The sequence below is a fragment of the Heptranchias perlo genome, chromosome 19, assembly GCF_035084215.1.
Source record: "Heptranchias perlo isolate sHepPer1 chromosome 19, sHepPer1.hap1, whole genome shotgun sequence".
NCBI lineage: Eukaryota > Metazoa > Chordata > Chondrichthyes > Hexanchiformes > Hexanchidae > Heptranchias > Heptranchias perlo.
In genome coordinates, this window is record NC_090343.1 from 28,880,078 (window position 1) to 28,893,770 (window position 13,693).

The 13,693-nt window shown below is 40.5% G+C and overlaps 1 protein-coding gene across 1 annotated transcript in view; it reads right to left on the reverse strand.

The window, feature by feature from the left end:
- The window catches only part of LOC137335279 (cadherin-4-like), a 464,003-nt gene that overhangs the window by 14,872 nt on the left and 435,438 nt on the right, over positions 1-13,693 (reverse strand). The window contains exon 14 of the mRNA XM_068000573.1: positions 13,554-13,693. Within this exon, the coding sequence (XP_067856674.1) occupies positions 13,554-13,693 (140 nt within the window). The remainder of the gene's footprint in view (positions 1-13,553) is intronic.

Sequence of the window (13,693 nt, forward strand, 5' to 3'; positions counted from 1 at the left end):
CCCTCCCTTTGCCCCAACACTGGTGGTGGTGCCTTCAGCCATCTATGCTCCACCGGCTGAAATTTCCTCCCTAAATTCCTCTGCCTCTCCACCTCCCTCTCCTCCTTTAAGACCCTTTTTAAAACCTACCTCTTCAACCAAGCTTTTGATCACCCTCCCTAATATTTCCTTTGGCTCTGTGAAATGCCGTAGGATGTTTTTCTATGTTATATTGTACAAAAAAATGCAACACTAACAAAAATGTACAAAATAGTGATTGGTTGGACAACATCACTGGGTTTTTTAAAACCTCAATCAATAAATTCATTATTCACTGAAGCACCTGGATAAAAATTAATGGACTTTGCTTCTTAAATTTACATCAATCTAGACAGCTGCTTAAACAATTTAATTAGTAAAGATCTTTCTTGTAGCATTTGGATCAGGATGGCCCAATTAGTATGCACTCATATCATAAAGAGTACTCTTAAGTACTCACTCTGCTAACAAGTGCTTGTCTCCAGTTCTCAAGTGTTTGCAAACAGCAAATGGGAATAGCTTATTCACATTTTTTTTTTCCAAAGAATGTTTTGTGAATTTTGAAATGCAATTCCAGAGATCAACACAAGCTTTTTTTTTTGGAAAAAATATTATTCGCCTAGATTTTTCAGTGGGAAAAATGTAAAAGCTGATATGAGGTCCTAATACATCCCTATATAACATGGAAAATATTATTTTATTAAGTACTCAATGTTAAATTCAATGGAGTTGGCTTTCCACAAAGATTTAACCAATTATCCACTGTAACTCTAGTGGCAGATCTGCAGAAACCCCAAAGAAAAGATGGTTACCCCATTTCTCAGCGGTTTCCACAGATCTTCCATGAAATTACCGTAGATGATTAGGAGAACCCCACAAATACATTTAATAAAACAACAAACACATGGGTATGTAACGAATCAAACCAGATATTCATGTTCCCCTATTTCTATTTATCTTCATTGACGGTCTGATGGTGCACAACAATTTGTACCTGCTCCAATTATGCAGATGCTCATCAATATTAGCCTTTTTCAAAGGCTCAGTGAATTTACCCGTGAACTGAGCCATTCATACCAGGAATATTACATGAAATTTACATAGAATGTACAACATCGAAACAGCCCTTTTGGCCCAACAGGTCTATGTCGGTGTTTATTCTCCACACGAGCCTCCTCCCTCCCTACTGCATCTAACCCTATCAGCATAACCTTCTATTCCTTTCTTCCTCTTGTTTATGTAGCTTCCCTTTAAATGCATCTATGCTAATCGCCTCAACTACTCCTTGTGGTAGCGAGTTCTATATTCTAACCATTCTCTGGGTAAAGAAGTTGCTCCTGAATTCCCTATTGGATGTATTAGTGACTACCTTATATTTATGGCCCCTAGTTTTGGTCTCCCCCACAAGTGGAAACATCTTCTCTATGTCTATCTTATTAAACTCTTTTATAATCTTAAATACCTCTATTAGCCTTCTCTTTTATAGAGAAAAGAGTCCCAGCCTGTTCAATCTTTTCTGATAGGTATAAGCGCTCAGTTCTGGTATCATCCTTGTAAATCTTTTTTGCACCTTCTCCAATGCTTCTATATCCTTTTTATAATGTGGAGACCAGGGTGGTAATTTTAACCCCAAAGAATGGGTGAGTTGGGGGGTTGGTTGGAGGTTAAAATAACAGCTTTTTCTAGAGTGCCCTCAACCCGGCTCCAACCACTTCTGGGTTCAAGGTGGGCGCGTTTGGATGCACACTTGCATCCGAAACCTGGAAGTCACATTCCCAAGCCAGCAGGCAGATCATCACCAAGGCAATTTACCTACTTGAAATACTTGAGATCGGTAATTTTTTGTTGTTTCTGAACCTGAAACACATTTTACTTCACCTGCACGGGTTTCCAATGGCTTCTGAATCTTGCCATTGAAACAGAGATGAGATGCAGCCAAAGTTGATTTGGCCCTTTAAACCTGTGATTGACACATCTCAATAACAGCTCAGGTATTGCAGCTGGTCTATCAATTCTCTCAGGCAAATGTTTGGCTGCCAGTTTTTTGTGTTGGGTCTCTATTCACTCTTCCAGCCATCACTCAATTAAATTAAATATTCAAGAAATAATCTTGAATCAATCTTGAGTATGTGCACAAGCTTATATTTTTAAGAATGATCTGAAATATTGGAATATTATGCAGTCAGGCTGAAAGTATCATAAAATTTTATGAGAACTTGGCTCGTTTGCTAATATAAATTACAGCACTCCAATATGTTTCCAATTCTCATCCCTTCTTTACCTTTGTGTGGTCCATCTCTTCCCTTCTTTTTCTGGCTTTCTCTCTCTCCATCTTTGGCAATAGGCTTTCCTTAGATATTACAAGCTTGGACTCCGACAACGATTTGGATGTTGTTTTTTCCCACCCCACTTCCAGTAAATACTTCATTCCTTTCTCTAATTTCTCCTTCTCTGTCATATCTGCTCTAATAAATCTGCTTCCACGCCAGAGTTCCTAAAGGTACTTCGTTTTCCTCAGCTGAATCTTCCCTCAGCAGTGGTTGACAGGCACTTCGATCGAATCCACCACATTTCCCATATGCAGCAGAAAATAATTGTCAGGGACATCCGTTATGCTTTTCATCTTTTAATGCTAATGCTAGTGCTGGTGGTGTTAGGAAGTTTGAAATATGAACGTTACTTATATTGCACTGATCATCAAATCGCTTCTCTCCTGCTCACCCTGATATATGTTCCTTATTCCTGGTCTGAAGCTGGAGCCAGCTCTTCATGCCCTCCTCCCCAAGCAGCACCGACCGGCATGTGCTGCAATGGGTGTGAGATGCTGGAGGCTCCCACTGAATCCCTGCTCAACTTCAGTACATTGGCTGCAGGTCTTTCCTGGCATTGATAAATGGTGTCCGCTGCTTCTCCCCACCAATATATGGTCAGTAATAAAAAAAACGAAAGTTGTTTGTGAACATAAGGAAGTGTAGAGTACCTTAAAAATACAGCAAGATGTGTAACCTGCAAAGAGTAAATGTCTGTTGAAATCCAGAATGTTGGAAACACACAGAATCAGCAGTAGAATCCTCAGAGCAATTGGCAACCCCAAAAAATGAATCCCACATAACATGAAACATGGAAGCCAACCAAAAATGGTTGAAAAAGATTGTTAACAAATCTACTTGAATTACACTTGTGCCTGGCGGTGGGTGTATGTGTCCTACTAATAGCTCGGCAAACTTCCAACCTGCTGAGGAAACTACCAATCGGACTTGTTGCTGAATTCTTAGGAAGCACCAAGTCATTTATTCGGAATTCAGATAAATCTCAAGCTCCTGCCTTGTTGCCCCTCCCCCTACTTGTCCCTCTTTTCCCCCTCAACTTCTTCTCCCCTCCTCCTGCTCCCTCGCTATTCCCCCCCCCCATTTCTTTCATTTTCCCTCTCTCAATCCCTTCCCATCCTCCTCTTCCCTCATCTCTCCCTCACCCCACCCCTCCCCTATCCTCCCCCTCTACCCAGCCTCTCTCCCATCCCCATTCCTCCCCCTTGATGTCTCTCCCTCTCGTTCAGTCTGCCTTCACTGTTCTCACCCCTCTCCTCCCTGTTTTAGTTCAATTATCTCCCCTGGTTGACCTGAAAAGTTTCATTGGATTTGACTCCCCTTGTGCAATGCCATGGGAGATCAACTAGCAAGAACTGCAACCAATGAAAAGTAATCTCTCCCCCGCAGCACCACCATTGCATCACTTTCTACGTCCCCCGGTAGAATAATAAACGCGGCCCCCACTCAACTGAGCAAAAAAATGGAAACCAAGCCAATGAGCATATATTCAAGAACAACCCTTCCCAAAAAATGACCATTAGCCCAAATGCATCCCCACAGCACAGGACCACAGTCACATAGCAGAAATTCCAGGATATGACAACAAACCTTCTCCTCCCAACCACTCGGCAAAACTCCTGGCACAGGATCACAAACTCTCATTCACCCCCAACCACCCCCATCTCAGAAATTGCTGGTTAGGATTTCAACCAACATTCACCCCAAGACCACCCCCACCCCTCCACTGATGGCCGAGAACCCCCAATGGCTGATCCCCCCCACACGCGATGTCTCCAACCACTCCCCCACCCTCGCCCCCCACCGCGCCGACTCCCCCCCCCACCACCCCCCAATCTCAGACTTACCTGGCATCCGCTCCCCAGCTGCTTTCCCTCCCGACAGGCAGCCAGCCTATCAATCTGGCTGGTATTCGCGTGGGAAACCCGGAAGCAAAAATAACTGCCTTCATTTGAGTTGCGATCGCAGATTCCGATGCACTCACTTCACTTCCAGGTCACCCGTGAAAATCTACCCACCTGCTCAGTTCCCAGCTCCAAGTAAAAATCATGCCACAGAACTGTGCACAATACTCGATCAGTGTGGTCTAACCAAAGTTCTATACAAGTTTAACATAACTTCTCTGCTTCTCAATCCTATCCCTCTACAAATGAACCCCAGTATTTTGTTTGCTTATTTTATGGCCTTATTAACCTGCATCGCTACTTTCAGTGATTTGTGTATCTGTATCCCTAGATCCCTTTGCTCCTCTACCCCATTTAGACTCTTATTTTCCAAGGGAGTATGTGGCCTCCTTATTCTTCCTACCAAAATGCACCACCTCACATTTATCTGTATTGAAATTCATTTGCCAATTACACGCCCATTCTACAAGTTTATTAATGTGTCAGATTCAAAGCCCAGTTTGCATCTCTCCCCCGACTCGGGTGGCAGTATGGCACTGCTTTTGTCCTAATGACCTTGAAGGAACTGCACATATCTGCATGCCAAAGCACGGCTGTGATGTGAACCAATTCCTCACTCACTCCATATAGTCAAATAGTCAACCAATATTCATAGTAAAGCCATAAATGTGAATAATGGCTACTTGGATGAGGCATTTGAAGATACCCAGCAGGGAAACAACATTTTTAATAGAGTGGGGAAGGAATGGCTGATGTACACCAGCCTCTTGTAGATTTTTTTTTAAAATTGAAGGGCAAGGCTCAGATTGAAGAGCACTGTCAATTTCAAAAAGGGCAAAATGACAGACAGACAAACATAGGTAAAGTAACAATTTCAACCACCACAAATACACTGTGAAACTGCTTTAACAACTTCTGAGTGACAAGTGGGCTCTGTATATTGATTCAGTTGCTTTTTCATTTTTCTACTGCCTTACTGTATGACTTTTAGAGCACAGGCCACACATCTCTAACGAGAGACTCAAAGTTACAACCAAGTCTTTCCAAAACTCATTGAAAATATTAATGGCAATTAGCACCTTATTATACTTTGAAATCTCTGCTATCTGATCGATAGATCATCCAAGCAACTTACAGAATTTTGTTTATAGATCACAAAGGCAGCTGCTGAGGTATTCCTTCATTGCTTATTTGCAACATTCTTATTGGTACTTTGAATCTTTATTTAACGGTGGCCACTAATCTTTTCATTGCATTCCTTGGAAGCACCAATTATTATTCACTAATTCGAGAAGGTATGATAGATCATCACCATCTCTCTGGTTCAGTCAAATAAGCAGGTGGCTAGCTATTGGCAGGGCATTGATGCATTCCACTGCAGTGTTCTGGTCCTCTGGAATTTCAGGTTAGCTGTGAGAACTTTAATACCCCCAATAAAAAGGACAAAACTCATAGGGGTGAAATTGTTCTTGGGTGACAGCGCAAAGCAGGCGATAACGAATCGGCAGTTTGTTTTACAACCGACCCAATTTTAATTTCCATCGAAGTCAATGGAAAACAAAAATGGGCAGAGTGTAAAACAAGCTGGCAATTCGCCTGTTCTGCGCTACAACCCGAGACTAAATGCACTCCAATAGTTTAAAGTTGTCCTCTGATAAATGTTAACCTACCTTTCACCGCAGCTATGCTCAATTGCACTTTAGGGATGTTTTCAAAATGAGCCATAAGGTGGTATCCAAATATACCAAGAACATGAGGCACACAGCATGCAACTTGGAAGTGAGTCTGTTTCCACACTTTCAGTTCTCTCTTCAACAACTATCTGCAATGTACAGTTTGCTTTGGCAGAGTATTTGTATTTGCTTTTGAGGCAAATAATGCCCATGCCAAAATCTTTATTTTTTAAATGTTGTCAACATTGGCAGCTCTGGCAAGAAGAGAGACTTTTTTTCCTACATTTTGTCACAATGCTTTCAGATTGCATAGTTATTAATTTTGTACTTCAGATAGAAAGAAAATTTGATAAGGTCCCACATAAGAGACTGTTAGCTAAGTTAGAAGCCCATGGAATCGAGGGAAAAGTACGGACTTGGTTAGGAAGTTGGCTGAGCGAAAGGCAAGAGAGAGTAGGGATAATGGGTAAGTATTCACATTGGCAGGATGTGACTAGTGGAGTCCCGCAGGGATCTGTCTTGGGGCCTCAATTATTCACAATATTTATTTACGACTTAGATGAAGGCATAGAAAGTCTCATATCTAAGTTTGCCGATGACACAAAGATTGGTAGGCAATGTAAGCAGTGTAGATGAAAACATAAAATTACAAAGGGATATTGATAGATTAGGTGAATGGGCAAAACTGTGGCAAATGGAATTCAATGTAGACAAATGTGAGGTCATCCACTTTGGATCAAAAAAGGATAGAACAGGATACTTTCTAAATGGTAAAAAGTTAAAAACAGTGGATGTCCAAAGGGACTTAGGGGTTCAGGTACATAGATCATTGAAGTGTCATAGACAGATGCAGAAAATAATCAATAAGGCTAATGGAATGCTGGCCTTTATATCTAGAGGACTGGAGTACAATAAGTAATGCTGCAGCTATACAAAACCCTGGTTAGACCACACCTGGAGTACTGTGAGCAGTTCTGGGCACCGCACCTTCGGAAGGACATATTGGCCTTGGAGGGAGTGCAGCGTAGGTTTACTAGAATGAAATCCGGACTTCAAGGATTAAGTTACGAGGAGAGATTACACAAATTGGGGTTGTATTCTCTGGAGTTTCGAAGGTTAAGGGGTGATCTGATCGAAGTTTATAAGATATTAAGGGTAACGGATAGGGTGGATAGAGAGAAACTATTTCCGCTGGTTGGGGATTCTAGGAGTAGGGGGCATAGTCTAAAAATTAGAGCCAGACCTTTCAGGAGTGAGATTAGAAAACATTTCTGCACACAAAGGGTGGTAGAAGTTTGGAACTCTCTTCCGCAAACGGCAATTGATACTGGCTCAATTGCTAAATTTAAATGTGAGATAGATAGCTTTTTGGCAACCAAAGGTATTAAGGGATATGGGCCAAAGGCAGGTATATGGAGCTAGATCATAGATCAGCCATGATCTTATCAAATGGCGGAGCAAGCACGAGGGGCTGAATGTCCTACTCCTGTTCCTATGTTCCTAAAATGAAAACAAGAATGCACTACTTCAGTGTAATGCTGATCATCACGTTTAGTACTGTTGATAATGCAATGAATTGGAATTGGGGCTTGATTGTAGGTTATTGTAGGTAAGTACATCTTGTACAAAAACTGCATAATTGAGGTATACTATTTTCTTGTAATTATCAGGTTTTTTTTTCAAACCAACTGGCTTTCTTTTGGTTATAGAACTATTTTAAATTTGTTTCTTCAGAACGTTTGGTCTTAAACTAGTTGCGTACAACTTCCTCAAAAATCATTTAATTGCCTATTACAGCTTGACCATGTGCGCACTTTTTTGGTTCTAGTATAATGAGCCGTTTCTCCAGATGGATGTTTGCATGGTCCTGAATCAAGTATTCATTATTTCTGTCAGGAAATCACATCAATTCATTTGTTAAAAAGCCCAGAAAAGATGTGAGCACTCTACAGCTTTACCAATTAGTCAGTCCTGATGTTTCACAGATCTACTTGATGATCCTGCAACACACAAAGCTGGTGAAAAAATAGTCCTTTAAATCGTAAGCTTTTGATAGATCAGGAAAAAAAAACACAATTACAAAATATTTCAACAGATTTCACACACCTTCTAATTGCTGGGTTACTGCTTTTACCAACCTAATTTTCATTCTTCATTTACCGTTCCACCAAATCTCGGAACACTGTAAATTATAGTTCTTTAAACAAAACAAAATATGTTGTGTTAAAAAGTTTTTGTAAAAATATCTATCTGCTGTGGAGCAGAGGATAGAATCATAGAATCTTACAGCACAGAAGAGGCCATTTCAGCCTGACGTGCCTGTGCCAGCTCTTTGAAAGAGCTGCCCAATTTAGTTCCACACCCCAGTTTTTTCCCCATAACCCTGTAAATGAGTCCTTTTCAAGCATATGTCCAATTGCTTTCTGAAAGTTCTCATGGAATCTGCTTCCACTACTCTTTCAGATAGCGTGTTCCAGATCTTAACAACCCGCTCTGTGAAAAAATTCCTTCTCATTTCCTTTAGTTCTTTTGCCAATTATTTAAAATCTGTGACCTCTGGTGACTGACCTACTTGCCAGTGGAAACAGTTTCTCCCTACTTGCTCTATCAAACCCCTCATTATTTTGAATACCTCTATTAGGTCACCACTTAACCTCTCTGCTCTATGGAGAACAATCCCAGCTTCTCCAATCTCTCCACATAACTGAAGTCCCTCATCCCTGGTAACACCTGGTAAACCACCTTTGTACTCTCTCCATGGCCTTGACATCCTTCCTAAAGTGTGGTGCCCAGAATTGTACACAATACTCCAGCTGAGGCCTAACAAGTGATTTGTAAAGTTTTAGCATGACTTCCTTATTTTTTGTATTCAATGCCCCTATTTACAAAGCCAAGCATCCCATGTGCTTTCTTAACCACATTATCAACTTGCCCTGCCACCTTCAAAGATCTGTGAATATGCACTCCCAGGTCCCTCTGCTCTTGCATTGCCCTCAAAATAGTACCATTTAGATTATACTGCCTCTCCATGTTATTCCTCCCAAAGTGCATCACTTCACACTTATCCATATTAAATTGCATCTGCCATGTGTCTGCCCATTTCACCAGTCTGTCCATATCCTCTTGAAGTCTGCTACAACCTTCCTCGCTATTTACTACCTTGCCAAGTTTTGTATCATCCACAAACTTCAAAATTGTACTCCCTATACCCAAGTCCAGGTCACTTATATATAACAAGAAAAGCAATGGTCCTAATACTGATCCATGGGAGACCCCACTGCATACTTCTCTCCAGTCAGAAAAACATCCATTCACCACTATGCTCTGCATCCTATCCCGTAGCCAAGTTACTACCGTCCCTTTAATCCCATGTGTTTCTATTTTCTGAATAAGTCTGTAATGTGGTACTTTAGCAAATGCTTTTAGAGAGTCCATATACAACATCTACTGCATTACCTTCATCAACCCCCTCTGATACTTCATCAAAGAACTCAATCAGGTTAGTCAGACATGATTTGCCTTTAACAAATCTGAGCTGGCTGTCCCTTATTAACCCATGCTTCTCCAGGTGAGAATTCATTTTCACTTGGTCTCTAGTAGTTTTCCCACGACTGACATTAGACTGACTGGCCTATGACATTAACTTCCTACTGTGCTTTTTTTTTCTCTTAGCATATTAGCACAGATTTAAATCATGGACATATGATTGTATTTTTACAGAATGAAGGCAAACAAGTTGAGCAAATTAGGGAGGTTTAAAAATGTAATTCACACTCTTTTCCTTCAGACATACAAACTGAAGGAATTGTTCCAACTAGGAACCTCAGAGTCTACAACACAATTGCAGGGTAGCTGGGAATAACGGGATACATAAGTTACCACAGTCTCCTGAAGCTTGCTTGATTGATTTAGGGTGTTAGAGAATTTTTGAGAGGTTTTCATCACTTGGCCTCAGGTTTTTTTGCTTCTCCCAGCAGACTTTGTGACTGGAGACAGATCAATTGTGGTTGTATCATGTCTGGATGGGCTGGATAGTTCTTCCCAGTCTTTTTTATATCTTCATATGTACTTTTCTATTCTTAAACTTTTTACTGAGACATTCCAATCTGAACAGACCCCTCCCCCCCCCACCCTCCATCTCCCTGCATTCCCATCAACATTTGATCTGGAAGTGATTTCTGCCAGTACTGTTGGCATTTTGAGTCCTACTCAAATACAAATCAATCTAAGATATGCAATTAAATAACATTTTATTAACGAGGACGAGGATAATTAATCTTTTGTCTATTGCAAATAGCCTGATTTCATATGTAAAAAGTCGATGGCATGCCAACCTATCTCTTTTATGTCCTGCTTGTCTGTCCAATTCAGCAACCATTAGATCATTTATTTACTGTGGAGAGAGGAGTCAGCTATGCAAACTTTTTCTTGAAAACGGTATCTGTCACTATTGTGATACATCTGTAAGCATATTGATGAAGTGTTACTCAGCACTTTTAATACAGTTCATGTAAATGCTATGTCTCACAAATGGATATTTAAATTGGACTGATTGTCAAGGGACAAGACAGGAATTAGTTTACACTACACTTAAAATGTTACCTCGAGAAATAGCTAATATCCTAATGATTGACAAGAGATTTAGCAATTCATCAAGTTGTTAGAAGATCACTTATTGTAGATACAAGGACAATCCTACTTTGAGTAATACACTTAATTCCATTTCAATCAATTTAGTTTTACTTCCCCACCCCAGCTTCCTGAATTATCAACTAATCCAATTTAATTTTACTTCTCTTCCAAGCTTTCTTGAATTAATTAAACTTTCATGAAATTAGTTTTACTCCCCAGTTGTAAGAATTAATAATAAGATGTCCTTCATTTACTTTCATTCACAAAAAAAAGTACACAGTTTGGTGAGAGACTCTTACCACTGACATCTGTCGCAAATTCAGCATAAAGTTATATTTGGAGCATTCTCAGAATTAACTGCTGTTATTCTGAGAACTTTAGATGGGATCCCACATCTAGACAATAGTGGTTATTTAGATCAAAAAAAAGAAGGCCTTCTTCAATTTATATTTCATGTGGCACTGTGCAAGTGAGAGCTGTTAAGTACCAATTGATTTTGAAATTTACTGGGATGAACAGGACCGTGTATTCTTACTTTTCATCTGTTCTCAAGATATGGGCTTCAGAGAAGATACATTAAATATCTAGAAGCACAGGATTGAAACCATAAAACTACCCCAGATGAACCAGGTATTAGAGACAACCATGAGGTGACAACAAGGTCAACATAAAACATTAAGCAACAGTTTGCAGGTTTGCTTAGACCGCCAACTTACGCCAAATTGTTAAAAAACAATTTTTTTTTTATTATTCGTTCATGGGATGTGGGCATCGCTGGCAAGGCCAGCATTTATTGCCCATCCCTAATTGCCCTTGAGAAGGTTGTGGTGAACCGCCTACTTGAACCGCTGCAGTCCATTTGGTGAAGGTTCTCCCACAGTGCTGTTAGGTAGGGAGTTCCAGGATTTTGACCCAGCGACGATGAAGGAATGGCGATATATTTCCAAGTCGGGATGGTGTGTGACTTGAAGGGGAACGTGCAGGTGGTGTTGTTCCCATGTGCCTGCTGTCCTTGTCCTTCCAGGTGGTAGAGGTCGCGGGTTTGGGAGGTGCTGTCAAAGAAGCCTTTGCAAGTTGCTGCAGTGCATCCTGTGGATGGTATACACTGCAGCAATGATGCGCCGGTGGTGAAGAGTTTGAATGTTTAGGGTGGTGGGTGGGGTGCCAATCAAGCGGGCTGCTTTGTCCTGGATGGTGTTGAGCTTCTTGAGTGTTGTTGGAGCTGCACTCATCCAGGCAAGTGGAAAGTATTCCATTACACTCTTGACTTGTACCTTGTAGATGGTGAAAAGGTTTTGGGGAGTCAGGAGGTGAGTTACTCGCCATAGAATCCCCAGCCTCTGGCCTGCTCTTGTAGGCACAGTATTTATGTGGCTGGTCCAGTTAAGTTTCTGGTCAATGGTGACCCCTAGGGTGTTGATAGTGGGAGATTCGGCAATGGTAATGCCATTGAACGTCAAGGGGAAGTGGTTAGACTCTCTCTTGTTGGAGATGGTCATTGCCTGGCACTTGTCTAGAGCGAATGTTACTTATCACTTATCAGCCCAAGCCTGGATGTTGTCCAGGAATTGTTGCATATGGGCACGGACTGCTTCATTATCTGAGGGGTTGCGAATGGAACTGAACACTGTGCAATCATCAGCGAACATCCCCATTTCTGACCTTATGATGGAGGGAAGGTCATTGATGAAGCAGCTGAAGATGGTTGGGCCAAGGACGCTGCCCTGTGGAACTCCTGCCGCAATGTCATGGTGGCTGACAGCAATATGCAACTCAATGTAAAATTTAGTGTACTATCTCAGTCCAACATCTGAACAACTATCAATAACTAGAGAACAAGAAAATGATGGATTCAGAACAATGTTACACATGCGCATCTAACTTAAGATCACAGGGAGATGAAATTTCTCCTGTTGATAACTTTAGCAAGAAAGTCAGTGCACGTACAAAATGAGGTTTCCTATTTCGTACTCACAATGATTCTTTCCACTGAAACTAATAATAGGAGGAATTTCACTCATGCGGTTTTCTAGAATGCTTAAAGGGAAATTATCCGACTTGTAAGCAGAAATTGACGAATGGAAGAGAATGGTAAAATACCACGTTGGGAACATGTAAAGATCAAGTATCAATAATTTAGTTGTTACCCTCATTACTTTTATTGTCACTCTCTAATATAAATCTTTAAGGGATCTGTACAGACCTGTTAGATACGATTAATCTACTTTAACTCTTCTGAACAATAAACTCCCTAAAGACAAATGAAAAATATTTCAATCTATGTTGACACTTCATTATTGTTGAATTTTTAAAAATATTATTTTCCCAAAGGCATTGTAGCACGTGTCTTCATCACACAATCAAAATTATCTTACAATTTATAATGATTGGAGAGTAAAAATAAAGATAACATAATTTTCCAGTAAGAGTAGTCAATAAATTAAAAATTCAGTCTTGGTATTTTTCAGGCATAATGATACAATACTGCAATAAACTGCAGTGTGACATGCTATACGCAGAATCCTTTCAGAAATGTAATAGTTCACTGCTTTTGTTAGATAATAAAATCAGTTTAGAAATACAGTACTTCTGCTTCACTAACAGTATTGTCAAGGTCAAATGTAGGTGTTGCTCTGAACATAGCACAATCATTTACTCCAGTAAACTTTTATTTCAGTGGATCTTTAAACAAAAGCAATGAACTGGAAATTTCAAAATTGCAGTTTCATCACAGAAGATGATACACTGTAATAAATGACATGTTAACCCTTTTGACTTCCTACCCTCCATAATACTGAGCATAAGTAATTTTCTTCTAAATGAACACTTCATTGAATTTTTGTGAACCGTAACCTAATTTTTTTTTGAGAAGCACCTGGGATCTTGTCCATAGCGAGGTATATAACAAAAGTTTCCCCGAGAATTAGGTGGTCTCAGTATCTGGAATGCGTGATTAATGTATTTGAAAATGACTGAGACACATCAAGTTGCTCTCTCACCTGATCCTCTTCGCCGCCACCCTCCTCATCATATTTCAGAATATTGTCCCTGACATCATCCTCTGGGTCAATCAGAAGCTGCTTTGTCTGTCTTTCCTTATCTCTGCGTTTCATCCACACCACAAACAGCAAGACTAGGA